Source organism: Herpailurus yagouaroundi, unplaced genomic scaffold (assembly GCF_014898765.1).
Source record: "Herpailurus yagouaroundi ecotype Mexico unplaced genomic scaffold, PumYag 161, whole genome shotgun sequence".
Taxonomy (NCBI): Eukaryota; Metazoa; Chordata; class Mammalia; order Carnivora; family Felidae; genus Herpailurus; species Herpailurus yagouaroundi.
In genome coordinates, this window is record NW_024412402.1 from 643,122 (window position 1) to 668,418 (window position 25,297).

The following is a 25,297-nucleotide window of genomic DNA, read 5'->3' on the forward strand; positions in this document are numbered from 1 at the left end:
AATTAGCCCCTTTAGGGCTGTGGAAATCCTACCTGTTCTTTATTGTGCCCCTAAAACACCACCCCTCCATGAATCTCTGTCAGGGTTCCCCTAGCCCAAGGTTATCTCAGACTTTCTCCAAATTCTTACACCAATCTGCTCCACCTACACAGTCTCTCATCATGATAACTAATCAATTATCACTGATTTCAGGTCTGGCAGTACACAAAGTTCTTCTGCAAATCTCTCCTAATCTTTTCAATTTACCATATAATGGAGGTTTTATCTCCCCCAGGTTATAGATGAAGAAACTCTGGTTCAGAGTGTGGTTTTTTTCCCCAAGCTCACACAGTTGGTAAATGACAAAGTAGCACGCTGAGCCTGGGTCTTCTGAGCATCATGACCTGGTCAGAAATATTTAAAACAGGAATGGAATCAAATCCCTTGCCGTGCACAAACATCACTCCAGGAGCCTGTTAAAATGCACACACCTGAGTCCCAGCCTCAGCGATTCTAGCTTGTCTACCTGCACAGATCTCCTTGAGCACAACCAGGTAATTCTTAGGCACATGTTAAGGAGCCACATTTTGAGGAAAACTGCTCTCGGTGAATACACACCATATGGAAATTGTAGGAAAACTTCCAAAGGGCCATATGACCCATGTAAAATGATAATTCTACAATAATTAAGAATTAATTGAGGGAAAAACACTTTTTGGCCAGTTGAGATCACAGCCCTTTTGCCCAAGAGTGTTTTCTTTGTAATTGTGAAAGTTGTTTCTTAAAACCACAGCTGTCAGTCTTCCAGACCAGCAGACAGTGGGTTGACCAGATGACTGCTTGGCGGCCACTGCAAACTTCCTCCCCCTGAATTATGACAGGTGCACTGGCTTTATATTTGTCCTTGGGGAAGCACAGAAGTCGCATGCAGCACTTCTCATTCCAGAAGGGCTTTGGAGGAGTTTATTTGGCTTGGAGCTTTCAAACCAAATTTCCCTCATGAGAGACTCCTCACTGACATTCTGCTCAGTTGACCAGGGTAATGTTCTATGGCTTCCTGGAAAAAAAAAAAAAACAAAAAACTCTGCCTAGATTAGAAACAGAACAACCTGCTTCTGTGGAAAATGTTTCCAGTATTTTACATGAGACCATTTTACAACAACCTTGACATTCTGAAGAAAATGTATCACCAAGAATAAAAACTGACACTTGGCCTTTTGGCATGAAACTTCTTCGGCAGGTCAAATATGTCAACAATATCCTGACTTACCTGTGCGAACTTTGTGTCGTCCAAGATTACTTGGGTCTATTCATTTCTCCAGCAGGACTTTTATCAAGGTTATTCTCTAACTGGAGGCAATAGATCTTTCATTCCTTCAGGGAATCTTCCCTCACCTATGCAGCGTCATGTAGAGAAAGGAGAGAACACTGTATCTGATGAGCCCTTGTGTCTAGTTTAAACTGAATTTTAAAAGAAGGCTCTCTATTCTCTTGAGCACCACTTGATTTTAGAGCTCAAAGAACTTCTGTCTTTTGCCCTTCCCAGTCCTCTGGTTTCTGATGAAGGTCAGGAGTATCTGGCCAGTAATAACAATAATACCGAGGATAAGCCTACAGGGTATTGGCAAATTACCCAGGGCTGTGTCTTGCTCTCTGAAAAGAATTTTTCCCACTCTCAAAACAATATTGAGGCCTTCTAGTGCTTTGGAAAGGGGAGTGGGAAACTAATTAACTTTCCGATTTCAAGCCAAAAGGGAATTAGTTGTAGGTCAGACGTGGCAAAATCCAATCCACATCTTTCTCCCTGTGCCCCAGGAAGCTGCCCTTCATGGACTGTATCACTGGGCTCCTTTGTTTTCTGGTTTCCTCTTCAGTTCAGCCAGTGAGGGACACAGGCAGAAGACTGCAGACAGGAAAAGAAAGAAGTAGGGGTATTTATTCCCCTGACTCCCTACCTGCTTGGCTGTAGATTAATAGTCTGTGTTCTTCTATCAAAGGCCACTGCTGCTGTCAAGCAGCCCTCTCCCACGGCCACCAGCTCCTGGTTCCAGAAACCATCCCCTCCCTCTGGTCTTGCTACTTCATGCCTGGAGAGTGTTACGGCTCCCAGCTGTTGCCAGCTATGGGGTACTTCTCTCCGATGGTTTCCCTTAACCTTGCCCACACTTTTGTCACCAGCCCCTTCAGTAAACTTTCCCCCATTGCCTAAGTAGAGTATGTCATCTGTGCTCTTTGCTGGACCCCAACTTATACAGAGAGTAACCCTTAAATAGGCCATAACAATACTGAACATCTTAGTAACCTTGGTGTAAAGACACTGGGGCTGCCTTGGGGCGCCTGGGTGGCGCAGTCGGTTAAGCGTCCGACTTCAGCCAGGTCACGATCTCGCGGTCCGGGAGTTCGAGCCCCGCGTCAGGCTCTGGGCTGATGGCTCAGAGCCTGGAGCCTGTTTCCGATTCTGTGTCTCCCTGTCTCTCTGCCCCTCCCCCGTTCATGCTCTGTCTCTCTCTGTCCCAAAAATAAATAAACGTTGAAAAAAAAAATTAAAAAAAAAAAATAAATAAAGACACTGGGGCTGCCTTGATTCAAATTTGGAAAGTAAAGAAAGAGAGCTCTCAAATAAGGTGATAAATAAGGCAGATCTGACTGGTACAGATCTAACCTTATATCCCTACAATAAATGCCTTCTTTTCAGATGCTGCGACATTCACAAAAACTAACCGTATGCTAGGCCACAAACCAAGCCTCAGTAAATTATTAAAAAGTAGAAACAGCATGGACAACATTCTATGATCATAAATGCAGTAAGAGGAGAAAAGTAAGGGAACTTTTGTAAAAATTTATTATAAAAGCAGAAAATAAATGTTTCCACTGTGCCTGGGAAATTTAAAGGTCTTTTTTGTAATTAACGCTTTGACAAATGGAAGTTGCCAGATTTCTTAAAATCAACCAGGATGGAAACGTGACGTTATCAGAATCTAAAGAAGAGCTTAGAGGACAAGGGAAATCAATACAAAAGGAAAATGAAAATAAATGAATTAAGCACGTGTCTCAAAAAGGAAAGCAGACAGATGTCAGTGAGTTAGAAAAACAGTATTAAGGAATAAATCCAATAGCTAATTCTTTAGAGAGAGAGAGAGTGTGAGCAGCAGAGGGGCAGAAAGAGGGAGATCCAGAATCCCAAGCAGGCTCCAGGCTCTGAGCTGTCAGCACAGGGCCTGACACATGGCTTGAACCCATGAACCGTGAGATCATGACCTGAGCCAAAGTCGGACGCTTAACCCACTGAGCCACCCAGTGCCCCCCAATAGCTAATTCTTTTAATTTTTTTAATGTTTAGTTTTGACACAGAGAGAGAGAGACAGAGCAAGAGCGGGGGAGGGGCAGATAGTGAGGGAGACGGAGAATCTGAAGCAGGCTCCAGGCTCTGAGCTGTCAGCACAGAGCCCGACGTGGGGCTCGAACTCACGGACTGCCAGATCATGACCCGAGCCGAAGTCAGACCCTCAACCAAATGAACCACCCAGGTGCCCCACCAATAGCTAATTCTTTAAAGAGAAAGTTGGACAAACTACTAACCGCATCAAGTGATAATGGGACAAAGTACAGAAACACAGAATAAGAAATGAGAAGAAAAAGTAACCACAGGAAAAGAAAGTTAAAAGAATCATAAAAGACCACTTTGTTCAACCTTGTGTAAACAATTATGAAAACCTGAGGAAGAGAGAGAATATTCTAAGATACAACATCTGACCTCAGAGGAAGCAGAAAAATCTAATTACATTTCCAGAGAAGAAATAGAAAACTTGCTAAAGACTATCCCTACTCAACAAAACAAAACAAAACAAAACAAAACAAAACAAAACAAAACAAAACAGAAAGGCCCAGACCGCTTCATAAGAGTTGTACCCAGACTTCAAGGAGATCATCCCAATGCTATTCAACCATCTCACAGCTTGAGGAGGGAGGTGGAGGGAAATGGGCAGGTGGAGAGAAAACTAGAGAATACTAGTTTTATGAAAAGAATATACCATTGACACTAAAACCTGACAAAGACTCCAAAGAAAGCTACAAACAATTTTTGTTCATGAATAGCAATGCAAAGATCTGGAATATCTTTTTTAGTATTTTATTAAGAATTTTATTTGAGAGAGAGAGAGAGGGAGGGAGAGTGTATGAGTGGGGGAGGGGAAGAGGGAGAGAGAGAATCTTAAGCAGGCTCCATGCTGAGTAGGGGACCCCACTGGGGGGCTTGATCCCATGACCCTGGGATCATGACCTGAGCTGAAATCAAGAGTTGGATGCTCAGCTGACTGAGCCACCCAGGCACCTCCAAGTTTTTTGTTTTTTTTTTAAATTTTTTTTTTCAACGTTTATTTATTTTTGGGAGAGAGAGAGACAGACCATGAACGGGGGAGGGGCAGAGAGAGAGGAAGACACAGAATCGGAAACAGGCTCCAGGCTCCGAGCCATCAGCCCAGAGCCCGACGCGGGGCTCGAACTCCCGGACCGCGAGATCGTGACCTGGCTGAAGTCGGACGCTTAACCGACTGTGCCACCCAGGCGCCCCACCTCCAAGTTTTTAAAATTAAGGTGATTCAAAAGCACACACACACACACACACACACACACACACACACACACACACACACCAGAAACTCTGACATACCAGAAACTTCTTCAGAAACTCTGAAGAAGCACAATTGGTGGGGAGGGAGAGGTGACTAGACTCGCCAGATACAATAAATCTTCAACAATGAAAACTTTATGGAACTAGTACATGAGTAGATTAAGAAATAATGAAACAAATTAGAAAGCACATAAATACATCCAGCTACATACAGAAGATTAATATGTGGTAAATGTGACATCTCAAACCACTGAGCAAATACAGACTATTTAATAAATGGTACTGGGTCAACTGAGTAGCCGTGTGGCAGAAATTAATCAATTTGACCCTTATGGTACAGTATGCAATAAGATAAACTCCAAATAGATCAAATATTTAAGCATAAAAAATAAAGCCAAGATTACTAAAATCTAAGTGTGGGGTGGGAATGGAAGACACAGACCATTCCTTAATATCTTCAGATAAGAAAGATCCTTCTAAGTTTGATTCAAAATCCAGAACCATGAGAGAAAAGATCGACACTAAAGCCCCATGATTGGCTACCAATACCATAAGAAAACTACAAAGACAAATAAAAACTTGGAAAGAAATATTTTCAACTCATCTCACAAAGGCCTAATCCTTAAAAATCAACAGAGAAAAACTTAAGAGAAAAATGGCCAAAAGACATGAAGAGACAATTCATGGAAAAAGAAATGTAGATGACTTAATACAAGAAAACATACTGAACCTCACTCACAAGAGAAATGCAAATTAAACGCCATGAGCTATGATTTTCCATCTATCCAACATTTTAATAACAAATTCAGATGGGGAGTCATCCTCACTTACTCCTGATGGGATTATAAATCAGTATGGATTATGTGATGGGTAATTGGAAATTGCAAACAAATTTACACATGCACATCCTCTCTGAGCCAGTGATCCCGCACTTTGGAGCTGTTCCTATAGATATATTATTGAAAAATATACAAATGTATGAGGTAGACACGTGCTTTTACAATAGCTGATAATAAGTGTATTGGTTATATTGCTGCATAACAAATTATCCCCAAACATAGAGGCTTACAACAATATACATTTACGATCTCGGTTTCTGTGTGTTGGGAATCTGGGCATAGCTCAGCTGGTCCTCGGCCCCACTGTCTCTCATGAGGCCGCCAGATCTGCAGACTCATCGGAAGCTGCAACTGGGGAAGAATGCACTTCCAACCTCATTTAGTGGCTGTTGGCAGCATCCGTTCCTCAAAGGTTGTTGGACCAAGTTCCTCACTGACTGATGGCCAAAGCTTGCCCTCAGTTCCTTGCCACAAGGCCTCTCCCCCACAGCACCTGCTATCATCCAAGCATGCTAACCAAGAAGGAAATAGAGGTCAGCTAGCAGGACAGAGGTCACTTTCTGTAGCCTAATCATGGAAGTGACATCCATCACATTTGCTGTATTCAGAAGCAAGCCACAAGGTCTAGTCCACACAGAAAATGGAGGGATCATACAAGGGCATGAACACCAGAAGGCAGGCATCATGGGGAGCCATTTGCAACCACAATCTACAACAGGAAGATGTCAGAAACTGGGCATATAGATGACAAGGTGGTGAATAGGTACTACACTTACAGTGTTGAAATTTTTATTTATTTTTTCAATGTCTTTATTTTTGAGAGAGAGAGAGAGAGAGAGAGAGAGAGAGAGTGAGTGGGGAGGGGCAATGTAAGAGGGAGACACAGAATCTGAAGCAGTCTCCAGGCTCTGGGCTGTCAGCACAGAGCCCAATGTGGGGCTCAAACCTGTGAACCACAAGATCATGACCTGAGCTGAAGAGAGTTGCTTAACTGACTGAGCCACCCAGGCGCCCCCCAAAATTTTAAAATAACAAAAAGGTTATCAGTGAAAAGGTACTTGGTAGTGAAGCAACCAAACACCTTTTTTGTATTTAAATTTTTCTGAACCATGTGACTATATTACTTAAGATTTCTTGTTTTTTCTTTTTTTAAGTTTATTATTATTTTTTTTTTAGTAATCTCTGCACCCAAAGTGCAGCTCGAACTCATGACCCCAAGATCAAGAGTCTCATGCCAGGTGTCCCTTATTTAAGTTTTCAAATTAAAAATGCATTTACTTTTTTGGTAATCTCATCATTCTGCACGAGCTCTCCTGCTTTTATTCTCTATCAGTAAATCCAATTTACTTCTTTTTTATTTTTTTTAAAGATGTTTTTTTAAAGATGTTTTGTTTTGAGAGAGAGAGAGAGAGAGAGAGAGAGAGAGAGAATGCACGAAGACAAGTTGGGGAGGGGCACAGAGAGGGAGAGAGAATCCCAAGCAGGCTCTGCGCTGTCAGCACTGAGTACGACTTGAGGCTCCATGTCACAAACTGGGAGATCATGACCTGAGCTGTAATCAAGAGTCAGATGCTTAACTGACTGAGCCACCCAGGCTCCCCAAATGAGATTTATTTCTTTAGAGCACTTACAGGATTTGTAATTTATGTAATGACTTGCATCTTAACTTGTTTGTTGTTTTTCTTTTCTCAATACTTTAAACTTTAGGGAGGCAAGGGCAGGTGTGTTTCATTCCCAGTGTAGTACCCAGGACCACCACAGGACCTTGCACACAGCAAGCGTTCAGTAATTATTTGTTGCATTACAAACAAACCAATGAATGATACAAGCATTAAGCATGACAGTGTACATAGGACAAGAAGGGAATAGATTTGATTACATATATCTTCATATCACAAGGAAGTGAAATAAAGTTGAGAATGAAGTAAAAAAAAAGTAACAATTTATCAACCCAATGGCATGATATAGCTCTTATCCCATTACTATACTTCTAACCAGATTGTTTTTCCACACCTGTGAGCTTCTTGAGAGATAATTAAACTTTATACAAGTATAACAGATTTCAGGGCACCTGGGTGGCTCAGTCAGTTAAATGTCCGACTCTTGACGTCAGCTCAGATCATGATCTCATGGTTCGTAAGCTCGAGCCCCACATCAGGCTCTGCACGAACAGCTCAGAGCCTGGAGCCTACTTCAGATGATGTGTCTCCCTCTCTCTCTGCCCCTCCCCAACTCATGCTCTGTCTCTGTCTCTCTCTCTCAAAAATAAACATTTAAAATTTTTAATAAAAAGCAAGTATAATAGGTATCAGATTTATTAATATTTCCTTCCAAAATTTAGCTTCAATATCTTTATTACTTAAAAAAAAAATTAATGTTTATTTTTAAGAGAGACAGAACACGAGTTGGGGAGGGGCAGAGAGAGAGGGAGACACAGAATCTGAAGCAGGTTCCAGGCTCTGAGCTGTCAGCACAGAGCCCAACGCAGGGCTCAAACAAACCCATGAACCACGAGATCATGACCTTAGCTGAAGTCTGATGCTTAACCGACTGGGCCGCCCAGACACCTCTAGCTCTAATACCTTTAATTATGACATTTCTTTCAACAAAGAATTACCGATTCCCTACTATGTTCCTTACTACATTGTAAAATAAAGATGGTAATTCATATATACAAATGAATATAATTAGGTACAAAAGAATAAACAGGAGCATCTCAGGTAAAATGCTTTGGAGATTGGAAGAAAAAGATATTATTCCCAACTGGGGTAGGGGAATGGGAAAAAGCTTTACAGAGGAGACAGCACTCAAAGTAGGTCTTAAATAATGGATAAGATTTGAGCGTATGAAAATAACAGAAAAGAACATCTCGGGAGCAGGAAGAGAAAGAATCAGTAAACAACACAGGGAAAGTGTGAAGCATGCATGGAAACGACCAAGTGGCTTGGTATGAATGGGGCCCTAGGTGGAGGTGGGGAGCAGAGAGAAGTGAGGGGCACACCTAGCAGAGCACTGTTCGATGAAGAGTCACGTCCGACATTCACAGTGGTTGAATTTCATCGCTGGCAAGTAAAAGTCACGATGGAGTTAAGGGCAAACATCTTCAGATGTTATAAAATTCACTTTGGCAGCAGTGTAGAAAATCAAAGAGAGATGAGGCATGGGGCAGGGGAGAAATCAATGCATGAAATATTCGGGAGTAGGAATCAGTGGAACTTGGCGACCTAAAATGCAAGAAATGACTGAACAGCACGAGACAGAATCACTCACAGTACTGAATCTGGAGGTTCAGGCAGTGTGTGGAATGGAGTCCAGGGTGGGGAGTAGTTTAAAAGGGCCGGAGAGGGACGCCTGGGTGGCTCAGTCGGTTGAGCATCGGACTTCAGCTCAGGCCATGACTTCACGGCTCTTGAGTTCGAGCCCCGCGTTGGACTCTGTGCTAACATCTCAGAGTCTGGAGCCTGCTTTGGATTCTGTGCCTCCCCCACTCTCTGCCCGTCCCCTACTCGTGCTCTGTCTCTCTCTCTCAAAAATAAACATTAAAAAAAAAATTAAAAATAACAAAATAAAAGGGCTGGAGAGGCCAGGGTAGATGTTTGAATACCTAGTTATGAGGTCGTGCCTTCTGGGAGTCCTTGAGGAGCTGTGACTTTGCTGCTAAAGAAGTCACAAGTCTGTGTGGTGTTCTTGGTGTGAAAGATCTATGCTTTTTATTTAAGGGCAGATTGAGAATCCAAAACATGGCTTGCTCCTCATTACTAAAAGAACTAAGTCACTAAGTATTTTTCATTATTCAAACAATGCAGTATTGAGCTAGAGTAATTGAAGAAAAACTAAAAACCGTTGGCAATGTGTTCTGGTGGTTGACCCACCTGCACGCCAGCAACCAGGGGACAGGTTCAGTGGCCTGAGCACTTAGACCGTGTCTGAATTGGCAGCTGCCATTGCAGTCACGACCTGGGCACGTTTATGACCATCCCCTGTCATTCGTCAAGGTCCGCCTGTTTTCTGCACCAACCAAAGAAAGGCCAGTGGAATGGGGATGTGGCTCGAGCCCTCGATGGTGACACTGATCTGCGCGGTGCCTTCAGGAATGCTGCTGCCTTGGACTCATTATTTTCCTTAGGGAGGCAGTTCTAGTGGCTTCCACTTGGCCTTTCCTACAATCATAGCCCTCACTCCAGAGGGCAGGGAACCCACACAGGGATTGTGGCAGCTGAATATTCCACTTATTCATTCTGGAACCAGGGAAGTAACTGCAAGTTGGGTTCGGGGGCCCTCTGGGCTCACTGTGAGATGGACCTGAGCTAAAACTCCAATGATCACCTGACCTCTGTGAGCCCCTGTTCTTCCTGCTGGACCACGTGCCATCTTGGGTCTCCCAGAGCTATAGCATCGTGTCCAGTGATCCCCACAAGGTCTGATTATTTTCTTTTTCCCAGTGGGCAGTCGCCCAGTCAAGGCCAGTGTGTCCCTTTGAGGAAGGCTGAGAGAAAGGTTCACAATATAAATTTTTAGCAGGGGACCAGCATCCTTCCTCAAGGGGAGCTGGCTTCCTCTTAATTCAAGGAGTTCTGGTCTGTAAACTGGCTCATGCGTGGGAACTGACTGAACAGCTGTGACTCTTTGTTTTGGTGATTCAAGTTAGACTTCAACTGGAACTTTTCTGCTTCTACTGTTCAAGTAAAAATTTAGTAGATTCTCATCCAATTGTCTTATAGGGACAGAATAGTCAACCAGCCAGCACCTGGTCTCCTGCAGCCAGACTCTACTGACTGCTGCTTCCACTCTGCTGTCCTTCATGGTACCTGTGCCCACCTTGCTTTGGCGGTCAAGGGCAGCCACTGAGCCCCTGCCTCCCAAGAATCCCCTTGCCCCCATTGCTTTGGGGGTCCTAGTTTGTCGGCAGCTCTCACTGTAATTTCAGAGAAGAGCGAGCACAGAGCTCTTCAAGGATCCTCGGGACTCCTCACAAACTTGAGATCTCCTCGGAGGTCCCCAGCCACCAACACTCTTCCTGACGTCATCGTTGCTCCACATGGTTCTGAGGTCTCTCTGGCTGCTGCTTGGATAGTCCCTCTTGCTCTGCCTGTCATTGGGAGACATTGCTATCGTCCCACGGGTATGATGGTCCTGGCCAGAAGATGCTGCGATACCATTTCTGCCCCGCCAGAAAGCCTCATGGTGACAAGGCTACAAAACCTTATATGACGTAGGTTCACCTGCACCCTTTTCTGGAGGGGTAACAGTAAAATCCTTGTTATGTGCAGCCCAGCATCTATGGTCATTCAGGTTAGTACAGGACAAATTCCCTTCGGGAAACCTTCTCCCCATTCCCAACCCCATAGTTTGTGTAGTACTGGTGCTACCCAAAGATACACAGGAGGGTCCTGACTCCTTAAGCCAATCGAGGTACCCCATTCCTCCAGCTACAGTGATGGGTGTAGAGAATTGCACACAACCCAGGCCTGAGCCAATCAGCACCTCATTCCCCTGGCCACAGTGATAGTGCAACAGATCAGAGACAATCCTACACCACCAGTCTTATGACTGTACAGCCCAGTAGCCACTGATAATCTGTAGGGGAATAGTTTTTGTTTTCTTTCTTTAAAAAAAAAATATTTATTTTGAGAGATGGAGAGAATGCAAGTGGAGTAGGGGAGGGGCAGAGAGAGAGGGAGAGAGAGACAGAATCCCAATTAGATTCTCAACAGCACAGAGCCTGACGCGGGGCATGATCTTATGAACCCGTGAGATCAGGACCTGAGCCGAAATCAAGAGTCAGACGCTCAACCAACTTGAGCCACCCAGGTGCCCTAGTTTCGTCTTTTTCTATAATTGGCTAATGTTGCCACGGGTCTGTCTGAAAGTGGGAGGGTTCCATTACTATTGGTTCAATCGCTCTATTTAACAAGGAAATGTACTAGCCTGGCTTGTTTTATCGTCCAAGAACAAAAATGGGAGTTTTCTGTAGGAAAATACCCACTATCCTGGTTAATACTTATCATGTCTCTCCTATTCCTGCCCCAAGGTCAATCACAAATTAAAGAACATATCATGTACTCTCTTCATTTTTGCTTACAGTCTTTTCTTCACATAGGACCTAAATATGTATTCAAAAGGGTTGGATCGAGGACTGATTCAAGTAATAAGTAATAATCTTATAGACATACTACCACCTACACACACACATACACACAGACACACACACACACACACACACCTTGGGGGTACCTTTATATCCGAATCTATCAGTGCCTCTGGTGCTTGGACTTTGGGCTGTCTTTAAAATCTCATGAGCATAAGCAAGGTGGAGGGAGGGGGTCACTGCCTAGAGTCTATAGCTTGTGAGTTTTAACTTTTTTTAGAAAAAAAAAATGGACTCTCTCCTAAGAAGATGTGTACATGCACCTGCCCACAGTTATGTACACAACTGTGGGTCACTCACAAACACTCTGAAGCTTAGTCATGGACCACAGGTTAAGAACTCCTTCCTGAACTCTACATAGACCTCTCTTAGCCCTTTATGCTGAACCTTTAAAATGTGTTTTAAAAGCTTTTATTTCCTTAACTGCCCTCTTTTCCTTGCTGGAAACTACAAAAGCCAGAATGGACATTCTTTAAAATTGCATGATAGGCTTATTCGCCATTTCTCACTAATCAATAACCAACTCCACTGGCTTCTTCTGCAAGAGGGAAGAAAATGAGACTTTGCACATGAGAGAGTATCTATCGTTGTTCTTCTTTCACATTTGCTTTTCAGGGTTTGGGGGAACCTGTTGACAGAGGTGCAACAGAAGCAAGGCAGCAACAAAGCTCTTAACTCCCTCTTTCCATCACTGTTTATTTCCCTTGCTTCTGCAAAGGGCATTGGAAGGTTATGGTCCTGCATGCCTGGCTCTTCTTGGGGAAGCATTTTCTCCTTAGCAACTTACTAAAAATAAAGTGCCCTCCATCATCTGCCTTTCTATTGCTTACACTACTTTGGAATCCCTGGGTGTGTGTGTTTACCTCGATCTAATGGTCCCTAAAGGAGTTTATGATCACAATCCTTGTGCTGCCTTCTATTTCTGTTTTCACACACTGACTGAACATCGAGCTTCTCGGGAGCCTAAAGTACCTGCTGGGTTTATCAGCAGATGTTACCAGGACGACATGCTGGGGGCAGTGCCACGATGGATCTGTGCCCACGACCGAGGAGGGGAAGAATAGGACAAGCAGAAACTGCCTCTGAACGACAGGGCCCACGGAACAGATCGGAATCGCTGTGCAGTGGCTGCCCTCTCACGGGGATGGGGGCATCGCTGACGCCTCCTGCTCTCCACACCCCACATCGAACCCGTCAGAAACACTGATGCCTCTACCTCCAAATCACACAATCACCAGCCTGTTATTTTTGCCCCCACCTCCACTGCCACCACGCTGTGGCACGCCAGCTGTCATCCCCCATCTGGATTATGGCCACAGCCCTCCATCCTGTCTCCCCGCACCACCTGCATCCTCTTGTCTAATCTCCACTCAGCGGCCGGAGCATCTCTCTTAAAATGGAGCTGAGAACGTGTGGCTGGTCCACCCAAAGCCACTCCGAACAGCTCACCTTCTGAGAGCAAAATCCGGAGACGTCCTGGCACGTCCCGCTTGGTAAGCCTCACCTCTCCAGCAACTCTCGGACCTCACTCACCTCCACCAGCTCTCACGCAGTCCCCCAGCCACACCGGCCTCCCGGCGCCCCTTCGTCTCAGGCCTTTGCATTGGTCTCTCCTTCTCTCTGGAATGTTCTTCCCCAGATAAGTCCACAGTTAATCCTCCCCCTTTACAAGTCTTCACTCAGACGTCATCTTCTCAGAGACAACTGTCCTGACCACCCTTTCAGAAGCTGGAACTCATGTGCCCTCCCACCATTAACCTCCTTCTCTGCTCTGCTTCTTTTCTCGATGGAGGAAAACAACATAATACACGGTTGACTTACTATGTTTATCGCCCGTTCCACCACAGGCCGTGATACTACTCCCTCCAACTAGACTGTAAGCTCCGTGGGCACAGGATCCTTTCATGTTCACTGATGTATCCATTAGTTAAAATAGTGGCTGGCACATAGTAAGCGATCGATAAATGAGCCCTGAACTCATTAATGCCTGTGTCAAATTGACCACACACATACACATAAACACACAGGTTAGGGAAGGTAAAGACCAGATTGTTTGCTCTCAGGGATGCGATGAAGCAGAAGAGGGGGAAGGAATGACCTGGCATTCACTGACTGTCTAGTATGTAGTAAGTGCCGTGAGTATTTTACGCGCAATCTCACATAATCCACCCAACAGCCTGCAGGTGGGTATTATTGTTCTCTCTTTGCGGACACATGTTTCCCCAGGGTCTTATGGCTGGTAAGTAGTGGAGTTCAGTTTCAAATCCACGTCTGGCTTAAAAACATTTCATTCATTCTAGAACCACTAAACCAATTTGCCTCAGGTCAGAAGGACACTAGGGAAGAGTATTTAGCAAGGCAGATGCTGAAAAGTAAAGCAGCCATAGTCTTCACCATACTCTGCTATTCACAACTAATTTTCAAAGAGCCAGCTATGGAAACTCTGATTCCTATCACATGAGAGCCCTATTCTTATTTCTTATACTTGGGTCTTATCTTATCCAGTGCTGATTTAAACAGGTTATTATTTCTTCTTTTCTAACAGAGGCACTTAGGTTATCTTCCATACCATAAATAGGGTTTTGAAGCCACACGTGGGGAGCTAATATTTCTAACCCTACCTGCAGCCCCCAGACACTTTAATTCAAAAATTAATCAAACAGCAGAGGGAAGAATTATGAGTCGCAGTATATCCTGATCCCCCAACGCCCTCTATTAAAACTTGAGATTCTTCCTCTCATTAACTAAAGAATGATAACTCTTCAAAACTATAGGGTCATAACCGCAAAAGCGAATTGCAGATCTTAGTGTATGCGCTCTCTTCCTATATGGGAATTCTTTTATGGCAAGATCAAGACTTTTACTAAAGAAGGTTCTTCAGGAGAATGACAACAAGACTGTACCTTGAATGTTCCTCTTCCACTTCAAGTGAAGACAAAATAACCAGACGAAGCTAGGAACCAAGAAGAAGCCAGGAATGCGAGGCGTAGAGAGAAGTAATACATTCTCTGCCCACTGTGAGTGGAAAACATTCAGGAGGCTGACTTGAGGCTATTGGCAAGAACAAGGGACTCACTTAGTAAACTCCTAATGTGGCCAACAGCACACATTTGCTATTTGAAAGCAGAAAAGCAATGAAGGGAATATTACAATGAAAGAATTTCTCTTAATTTTTTTTAAATGTCAAGGAATAGAGAAATACTCAAAGTGGCAAAAAGAATAAATAATATGTTTTAAGAATTTTTATCCTTGCGGCTCCTGGGTGGCTCAGTCGGTTAAGCGTCCACCTTCGGCTCAGGTCCTGATCTCAAGGTTCATGGCTTTGAGCCCCACATCTGGCTCTGTGCTGACAGCTCAGAGCCTGGAGCCTGCTTCAGATTCTGTGTCCCTCTCTCTCTGCCCCTCCCTCACTTGTGCTCTGTCTCTCTCTCACTCTTAAAAATAAACATTAAAAAAATTTTTTTTAATAAAAAAAAGAATTTTTATCCTTATAGTCAGTCAACATGGCTTTCTTGCTCTACCCAGAATCTCAAATTCTCAAACACAATTTCCAAACATATTTAGGAACTGGCTAAGATCATGCTTCTTTCATATACAAACAGTGTCTTATTTCTCTCAACAGATCATAGAAAAACTGCATAATTAAATTAATTGGAATTTGAAGTAATCCTACTGTAAATATTTTTTGAAAAATAAGCATTATGAATACAGTAATAAACCCTTTTCAACCATTAGGCTTAAAAAGTGAGTACATGAGAACTTTAATTTTTTTTATTAATTGAATTTTCCAATTATAAAATTCACAGAATTGTCTCCCTGGTCAACTCAGACGGGCTAGAGGTTTATCAATGTTATTAGTCTCCAAGAACATGCTTTTGGTTTCACTGCTTTTCTCTACTGTTGTTCTGTGTGTCTGATTCCTGCTCTGATCGTTATCACTTCATCTGCATACTGTGCACTGCATTCGCTCCTCTTTTTCTAGTTTCTTAAGAAGAAAGCTGAGGTGCTTGTACTTGAGACCTTTCTTCCTTTCTAACATAGGCAATTAGTGCAGTATGCTTCCCCCTCAGTACTACTCTGAGCAATGTGCTGGGAGTCCCCAAGTCGGTTCCCAGGTTTGGTGATTCTCTAGGATTCACAGGACTGAGCATATGATTGTTCTCAGGGCTAAGATTTATCATAGCAAAACACAGCTCAGTCAGCAAAGGGAGAGGCACACGGGACGAAGTCCAGGGGAAACCAGGCATAAGCTTCCAAGAGTCTTCTCCCAGTACAGTCACGTAGGACATGCCCAATCCCTCCAGCATGAAATGCTGCCAACCAGGGAAGCTACTGACTTAGCGCCCACGTTTATTGAGAGCTGGTCACGTAGGCACTCTCTGCTGGCACGCAGCCCAACTCCAGACTCCCAAAAGGGAAGCAGGCGTTCGGCATAAACCATAGCGTTTGTAGAAACATGTTAGGCACAGGGAGCTACTCTTATCAGTTAGGGCAGTGGGAATCCCACGCCCTGAAATCCAAATTCACGGACACCAGCTAAAGGCTAACCTTCTAAGCAGGTCTTTCTAAGGACAGCAATGTCAAGCCTGGTATACTTTTGTTTTTGTGCACAAATTTTGATAGGCTGTGCTTTTATTTTCATCCAGTTCAAAATACTGTTTTCCCTTTTGAATTCTTGCTGAATCTATGGGTTATTTCCACTGTGCCCAGACAGCATATTTTGTATGACTTTAATACTTTTAAATTCCTGAGGCTTGTTTTATGGCCTAGAAGATGGTCTTAGTAAATGTTCTTGTGTATTCTGCTGTTGTTGGCTGGGCTGTTCTAAAATGCCAATAAGGCTGAGGTTAATACTACCCTTACTGACTTTCTAGGTACTTGTTCTATCAATTATTGAAATTTCCCTCTATAATTATACATTTGTCTATGTTTCTATACTTACATCAGTTTTTGCTTTGTGTATTTTGAAGCTGTTATTAAGTGCATAGAAGAACAAAGTTGGAAACCTTATTCCAAAACTTACTATTAAGCTACAGTAGCCAAAACAGTATTGGCATAAAATAGACACACAAATTAAAAAAAAAACTATGCAGAAATAGATCCACATATGTATGGCCAATTGGTTTTCCACAAAGGTGTCAAGCAATTCACTTGGGGAAAAGACTAATCTTTTCAAAATGATATTGGAACGACTGGATAGCAGCATGCAGAAAGGTAAGCCAACCCTCACAACATGTACACAAAACTTAATTTGAAATGGATCATGGACCTAAATGTAAGGGGTAAAGCTATAAAACTTCTAGATGACAACATAAAAGAAAATCTTAGTGATTTGGTTTAGGCAAAAATTTCTTAAAACAGAACACAAGAAGCACAACCTTTAAAATTAAAAAATAATTGACAGGGGGTGCCTGGCTGGCTCAGTCAGTAGAGCATGCAACTCTTGGTCTCAGGGTAATGAGTTCAAGCTCCATGGTGAGTGTAGAGATTATTTCATAAAAAAAAGTTTGGTTTGGGGCACCTGGGTGGCTCAGTCAGTTAAGCATCTGACTTCGGCTCAGGTCATGATCTCACAGTTCAGGTGTTCAAGCCTCACATTGGGCTCTGTGCTGACAGCTCAGAGCTTGGAGCCTGCTTTGGATTCCGTGTCTCCCTCTCTCTGCCCTTCCCCCACTTGTACTCTGTTTCTCTCCCTCAAAATTAAAAAAAAAAAAAAAAACAACAACAACACTGAATTTTTTTTAATATTTAAAATATTTCACTGCATGTTTAGAACTTTCTTTTACAAACTGTTTTAAATTTTGAAGTTCATATTACATATAAAGGTAACAAATCCTAAGTGTTTTATCACACACTCCATGTTAGTGAATTAACACAAAGCAAGCGCCCATGTACATACCACCCCGAGAAATAAACTGTGAGCAACCCAGAAGGCCTTGAACTCGTTCCTTCCTTTCAAAAGTTCACCATTATCCAGTCTTGTAAAAGTATAATATTGCTTGTTTATAAACTCTCACTTAAAAAAAACTATGTAGTAGAGTTGACCTTATCCAAGAAGAGGTCTGGCCTTTGTCTTAGGCTCCTGGGAGGTAATCTCTAAGCCTTTGCAATATCCTGCCTGAAAAGGATCTGTTTACCTGGGGGGGGCCTCCAGACGAGCTAGAGATGAAAGGTCAGCCATATGGGTGGTCAACCATGTGCGTGTAGTTAAGCCCTCAGTTAAAAATCTGAACCCAAGCCTCATGTGAGCCTCCATGGTTGGCAACACTCCATGTGTATTATCCTACCTGCTGCTGGGAGAAGTCAGCTCCATCCAGATTTCACCAGGAGGTGGCAACAGAAAGTTCCATGCGTGTAACTCTCCTGCACCTCTTCCCTTGGCTGATTTTAATCTGTAGCCTTTTGCTGTAATAAGCAATGGTCATGAGTATGACAGTTTCAGTGAGTCCTGTGAATCCTTCTAGCAAATGACCAAACCTGAGGATACTCTTGGGAGCCCCTGAACTTGCAGTCAGTGTCAGAAGCGAAGGTAGTCTCAGAGACACCTGCACGCTGAAGGAATTGTATGGTCTTACTTTGTGGGGTTTGTTACTCAGCATTATGGTCCTGAGATCTATTCACAGTGTACCTTGTGAAGACGATTTATTCACTTCCACTGCTTAGGTAGTAACATTCGATTCACTTACTCTACTGCTGATGGACATTGGGATTTTCCTTCCAGTTCTGCCTTATAATTATTGATAGATCTGGAAGGAAAAATAGAGAAATCCACAATCATAGCACGAAATTGTGATGTATCTGTTGCAATTAATAAGAGCAAGCAAAAAGACAAAAAATCAGTAAAACCATAGGTTTTTAATACACAATTAACAAATCAGATTTGATGTCATTCAATTCCTGAAACTCTTGAGGGCTTTCTCTGGGACTAATGATAATAAACATGTTTCACACACACACACACACACTCTATTCTTGCACTGCTCTGAGAGCTGTTATCCCAGCTAATTGCAGAACAACTCCTCCAGCACTACAGCTGAGAAAACTGGAGCACAGACAAGGGAGGGAGTTTGTCCAGAGTCTCCGGCTAAAACTAATGGCAGATCGAGAATTCAATTTCCAGTCTGAATCAGGAGCCAAGTTCTGAATTCCTATGCGGCTTTTTCAACACCTTCCATTTTCTGCCTCTTCTTGAGTTCATGTATTTGCATCCTCCTTGAAAATCGCCCATTTCATCTAGATTTTAAAAGTTATTCGCAGGAGCTGAGCTTCACATTGCAATGTGAAGTTCTAGAATTTCTGTCAGAATAAAACTGCTTTTTTGTAGCCCCATAATTTGTCTTTTCATATCATGAACCTTATACATTCATCTGGAGGGAACAGTTACAATCTTGCAGTGAAGATTCCACGACAAAAACAATCGTCGTCTCATCCGAGACCTATTCATCACGGCCGGTTTCGGAAAGCTTGACGCTGGAAAATAAACATCTCAACAATAACAACAGACACAATTGTCTGGGCGTCATCGTTCACAGGAAGCAATTTTTCTTGAAGTAGTCTTAAGCATAACTGCTATAAAAGCAACGAATGTTTTAAAAAGTACTTTCCTTTTGCGTGATCATCTGAGCTACGGTTGACTTTCTACCTTTGTTCTTCCTGGAAACTTGACCTGAGTGGTAAGCTGACTGAGTGTGAAGTATTTGGAGGTAAAAACTGCTGACTGCGCCCAGACTGGTACAAACCATGAAGGAACTGGAGACACCCGGTAGTGACACCACAGCTGTGGCTGTAAGGGCATAATTAAGTCTGACCGACCATTCTAACTTTTGCTACTTAAACAAAGGAGTTATAAGAGCCCACTGGGGTTGCCTTTAACACCTGGTCAATACATCAGGAATACCAACTAATTCTCGGTAACCAACTACAGTCAGGATTCGTGGTTACCGCAGCCCTTTGGAAATGATCCTTTGTTCCCGGGGAAAACCTCCAAGTCCTGTTTCACTTCTCACTACCTGGCACATTGGATCAATTTCATTTGCATACCGGCTGTCCTTCTTCCACAACGGAAGTTCCAGGAGGGCAGGAGCTTTCACTCTTGTTCACAGCTCCACTCACAGTACTTAAATACATAGTAGGGGCTCTGTAAGTATTTGTGGGATGAACGATCTGATGGGCTGAAATTCTACTGAGCACCTACTACGTGTCAAGCCTGCGTTAGGACAGTGAGGGGGGAGAGGTTATCGTCTGTGACTTTACAGAGCTAAGAGTCAAAGTCTTCAGACAATTCTCTGCTGTCCAGAAATACTTCTTTATTAAAATGTTGTATGACTGCATCACTAAGATTCTACATGATTTAGTTCGCTGAGTAACATTAATACCAAAACTTTGTCTTCAGAATGCTGCATTCTTACGCTGGGACCCCAAAAACTTCACAAACTACTTCAGTCACTTTTAAAATCCCTCCCTATGCCTCCCCATTTAAGAGAACCGTTCCCACATTTATGGATAAAATGGCCATACTAGTAGCCCAAATGTGTCCTAACTAATCTCTACTTCCAATTTTCTCTCAGGCGTTCTCCTTTCTTTGATTCTTTTCCACACATTTTCTCTTTAAAAAGACAGTAAATTTATGGGGCGCCTGGGTGGCGCAGTCGGTTAAGCGTCCGACTTCAGCCAGGTCACGATCTCGCAGTCCGTGAGTTCGAGCCCCACGTCAGGCTCTGTGCTGACCACTCAGAGCCTGGAGCCTGTTTCCGATTCTGTGTCTCCCTCTCTCTCTGCCCCTCCCCCGTTCATGCTCTGTCTCTCTCTGTCCCCCCCAAAAAATAAATAAACGTTGAAAAAAAAAATTAAAAAAAAAAAAGAAAAAGACAGTAAATTTAGAGTCCTTTAAAAAATAAAGCTGAGCCTTTCTTTCCGGTGTGTATGTTCAGAGACGTCAGACCTTCTCAAGAATCACACACCAGTTCCCCTGATCGTAGTAGCTTCGCAGGACGCGGACGTCACTCAGAGTCTGGCAGGAGGCTTCCAGCTCCCCCTCACGGAACACGTGGTAGAAACGATGAAACACAGGACTTGGGTCATGGGATCCTCCTGGACCAAACGGCTCAGCAGGTTTGTCTTTCCCAGGGTTGCCCTTAAGGTGCCAGGGAACCAGCACGTCTTGAGAATGAAAAGAAGTCCTATTAGTGTGAACGGGGAGCTTGGAATTAGGAACTTCCCTTGAATTCCGCCCTCCCTCCTGGAAGTCACTGATGGAGGGCATTCGACATGCTGGCTCCTTATGGCCTGTGTCAGGCACTTGCTCCACAAGCAACTCTGGGCCTGGCGTATCGCTGCTGACCTCCTCCTCCTTCCCCTGGCTCATTCTGTTTTCTCTAAGATACTTGGATTTCTTCTTATTATATTCTTGTTCCATTGCCCAGACATAAACGAGTGCCTTCCCGCCAGGTCTCAGGAGTCGAACGAGTTCTTGGAGAGCGGCTACTCTGCGCTCCTACGGTAAAAACACACATTGCCATTTATCAGCCAAGAGGAGATACAGAGGAAACAGGAAGTTGGACTGGCGATAGCACTGCTTTTCATTACGACGAACAGCTCAGAAAATCTACCAAAATATAAATATAAAATAAAATAAAAAACAAAAAAGAAAAAAAAGAGACGGGAAATCTTCTGAGGGGAAAAAGTGTTGAAGAAATAAGGAAAAGGACATTTTTATTTGTGTTAATAAAATAGAGGCATAGAGGGTTTGCCACTTGGTTTTGTCCTGCGTTCAGTTCAGTCACAAGGTGCGTGGGGACTGCTGGTAATGCCAGCACAGGGCGATTTATAAAATTATCGCTGAGATTAAGGGAGAAACCACCCACACACAGGAAAAATAAGATTCTGTTTTCTTATAAGAAAAATATAAAATATTAAATTCACTTATTTTTTTTAAGTTTATTTATTTATTTTGGGGGGGGGGAGACAGTGCAAGCGGGAGACGGGCAGAGAGACATGAAGATGTGGAGGTCGATCCCACGAACCATGAGATCGCGACCTGAGCCGAAATCAAGAGTCAGACACTGAACCAACTGACCCACCCCAGCGCCCCTAAATTCACTCATTTTAAAATTAGGGACCTGTGTGCCTAACTAAAAGCATGAGTAATATACCACCAGCAGCTAAATACCTGAATTTTGAGAAGAGAAGAAAAGCAGAATGGGAAGGAGAGGACACAGATGTCAGGGCTGCGGAGAAGGGCCGGGAAAGACAGGTGGGGCACAGACAGAGAAGAGGCTCAGAGGCCGAGGAGAGACTGCTGGGGAGGCGCAGGGCAGGTGAGCGCCTCCAGCCCCTGACAGCCAGGGCGCTGTGGCCCCGGATTCGAGGACACAACGATGAGGAAGGCTCAGGGAGGGTGGTGGGCGGTGGGCAGAGGGCAGAGGCCCACCGCAGCGGGGCACCTCACCTCCTTCCACGCGCTTTCTCAGCAAAGGGGGCAAACCACATAAGGAGGAAAGAGAAGGGAAAGAAAAGAAAAGCTAAAATAGGGTCCACGTGGGTGAAATCCATGAGCATTTCCTGCCACCACAGCCACGAGGTCTTGGAGAGAGAGAGAGAGAGAGACAGCACTCACCGCTGTTGCAAAATGGTGAATAACAGCAACGGAGATGCAGGCATCACAGGCCCCGCCGCGGATGGGCACAGCCAGCGCGTCGCAGACGAAGGCCTGGAAGTGCCGCTCTCGACAGATGTCCACGAGGCTCTGGCTCCGATCACAACCGATCTGTAACAGGCAGAAGCGACGAATCTCACAACCCCTTGTTTAAACGTCATGGGAAATTAAGAGCACTGGGCTTCTTCATTACCATAAAGTGAGGGCGCAGACCTCGTATGCACCGTGAAGCGGGTAAAGCCAGGGTTTACCAGTTCTTACAGCCGGCACAAAGTCAGATTGCGTCGTTTAGGGGGCAGCTTTTATTATCTTACCAGGTACCAGACTGAGCTCAAAGTAGCGAACGGAAAGAAAACGACTAGTATAAAGATGGCAGCAGTGGAAATGGAAAGGCCTAATTGCCCTCTAATCGATCACCCACCCAGATCCTTATGTGAGATCGCACGTATAAAAACGAAAACTATTCTGTAAACGCAGACACTCGGTCCTTTGTAGGGACCTACAGATGTCCCTCATCACTACACCAACGATACTGTGCTGGCCCAGATAGCAAGAGGGTGGCTGGGATTTGTGCCTGCTTCTTTTTACTTTTCAGTACATGTTACTGTACAATCAGAAAATAAAACCCCAAAACAACAAAAAAGTAAAATAACTTTTCATTTTTTAAAGCTATTGAGTCTTGTTCTGCTAAACACCTAACCCATATAAATCAGGAATGAAGTGAATTCAAAATCTGTCAAGTGCTATCTAATTACACCTTGCAGTCTAAGCGAACCGTCCCTAGGGAAAGGCAGCACGAAGGCAGCTCGCAGCCTCCCTTCATGTCCCTGGGCAGGGACCTCACGTGCCTTTCTGCCTGTGTCTGCTTCTGCGGGAAGCATCTGGGCACCGCGGCAGCCTCTCTCCTCTCTACTTTGGTTGTTACTGTTGTGTTCAGTTTTGCTGTTTGATTCTGAGGGCACCATGTGTGTGCACACATGTGTGTGCGTGTGTGCGTGTGGAGGGGAGGGAGAGAGCATGTACGCAGTGTGCACACGTGAAATGAGGGAGGACAGGGAAGGTGGGCAGGGCATCAGAAAGGTTAAACCACTAATTAATAATTATCCCCAGACAGTTCTTTACTCACTCTCTACAAAAGAGAAAAAGAAATGTGAAAGCAGGTTTCATCAGATAGCAGTGGCCACCTCAACCTTGTGTTTACTCATCTGAATTTCTGATGCAGTGAGCACTGATTGTTAGGGTTCCCTTGGTCTATGTGAGAATAAGGAGCATGAGTCCTCATGTCAAAACAACTCTTTTTTTTTAAGTTTTTTTTTTTTAGTGTTTTTTCTTATTTGTTTTTGAGACAGAGAGAGACAGAGCATGAACAGGCGGAGGGCCAGAGAGAGAGGGAGACACAGAATCCGAAGCAGGCTCCAGACTCTGAGCTGTCAGCACAGAGCCAGATGTGGGGCTCAAACTCATGGACCGCCAGATCATGACCTGAGCTGAAGTTGCATGCTTAACCGACTGAGCCACCCAGGTGCCCCTCAAAACAACCTTTATTAAGTTAATGGACACTGCCAGGCTACTCATAATATGAATTTGCTCAATTTCTAATTGGTATTAAACAGCTTCTATATTCTATCCCAGAGCTGCATTTATTTTTGAAGCATAATAAAAGGTACCACACTAGAGGTAAAATATAGCAATTTCCCTTTGATATATTTTAAGACAAAAAAGTCCCAGGGTACCTGCGTGGCTCTGTAAGTAGAGCAACTGACTCTTAGTTTGGGCTCAGGTCACGATCACATGGTTCGTGGATTCGAGCCCCACATCAGGCTCTGTGCTGACAGTGTGGAGCCTGCATGGGATTCTCTCTCTCCCTCTCTCTCTGCCCCCCAACCTGTACTCACTTGCTCTCTTTCTCTCTCTCTGCCTCTCTATCTCTCTCTCAAAATGAATTTAAAAAAAAAATGAAAAAGTACCAAGGGCCCATTAATAACAGGGGCCCAATTCCCAAATGATTGCTGTCTTTAACTATGTAAGATACGTTAAGTGCTTTATTATTCCTTGTATTTATTTTCACCCATATTCTATACCACTGAGCTAGCAGTGACAACATCAAGATGACAACACCACTGAAGTAATATGCATAGTACATTCTAGAGTTTGCCACTGTTTTTATAATAAAATTCAGTTCACGGAATCAGAAGTTTCAAGTATGTCCAACCCTGACAGACTGCTATAAATCTAGCTGAGAGTCGACAGGAAAAAAGTGCAACTTTACTACAGAACAAATACCAGGAGATAGAGCTCAACATGGAAAGAAAGTTATTACCCAAGAACCATAGATAAAGCAGAACACGGAGAAGAGCAGCCAAATAAAACAAGAGGAAATGTCCCTCTTCCCGCTGCCAGGCTGCTACCGTTACCTGCACAAAGTGCCCCTGTGTGGCAGTGTGAGGGATGGGACAGTCTCAGTCACAAAGCGTTAGGTGTAGCGTAAATGTGATTCGTGCCTGGCTCAGAACTTTCATCCTGCGCTTAACTGGCCTGAGTTTTTCATAAACTACAGTCAAGTCATCACTATCTTTTTCTCTTTTCTCTTTTTAAATTTCCTTAAGTTTTTATACCAAGGATAGTACCCAGTACTTGAAATTCTCCTTAATGATGTTGCATAATGTCAACAATATGACAGAAAATGGCCTAATTATAAATACTAGCATTCATTAAAAGACTCACGTAAAGCTCTGTTAATTCTGTATGGCAGATGGAGATCAATGACATAAAAACACATACAGGCTGGACTTAAAATGTGTGCTTATACTCCTCTATACTTAAAAAAAATTTTTTTTCCCTTACGTTTTTTTAAGTGGTCTCCATGCCCAGAGTAGCGCCCTAACACAAGGCTTGAACTCACGACCCTGAGATCAAGATGTGAGCTGAGATCCAGTCAGACACTTAACCAACCGAGCCACCTAGTGCCTGAACTTGTTTATAATTTTTAAAATCTCCAACAAAACGTTAAACATGCAATTCTGGAAGGGCTGGTAAAAAAAAAAAGA

The 25,297-nt window shown here is 43.7% G+C and overlaps 1 protein-coding gene across 14 annotated transcripts in view; it reads right to left on the reverse strand.

Annotated features, from left to right (window-relative positions):
* Nucleotides 1-18,432: 18,432 nt before the first annotated feature.
* Nucleotides 18,433-25,297, reverse strand: part of ALKBH8 (alkB homolog 8, tRNA methyltransferase) — a 77,506-nt gene continuing 70,641 nt past the window's right edge. For all 14 annotated transcript variants that reach the window (XM_040482865.1, XM_040482864.1, XM_040482862.1 and 11 more), the window contains 3 exons: nucleotides 22,212-22,361; nucleotides 20,473-21,089; nucleotides 18,433-20,220 (listed from right to left, as the gene is read on the reverse strand). In XM_040482865.1, coding sequence (XP_040338799.1) covers nucleotides 20,532-21,089; nucleotides 22,212-22,361 — 708 coding nt within the window. In that variant the 3' untranslated portion in view covers nucleotides 18,433-20,220; nucleotides 20,473-20,531. The remainder of the gene's footprint in view (nucleotides 20,221-20,472; nucleotides 21,090-22,211; nucleotides 22,362-25,297) is intronic.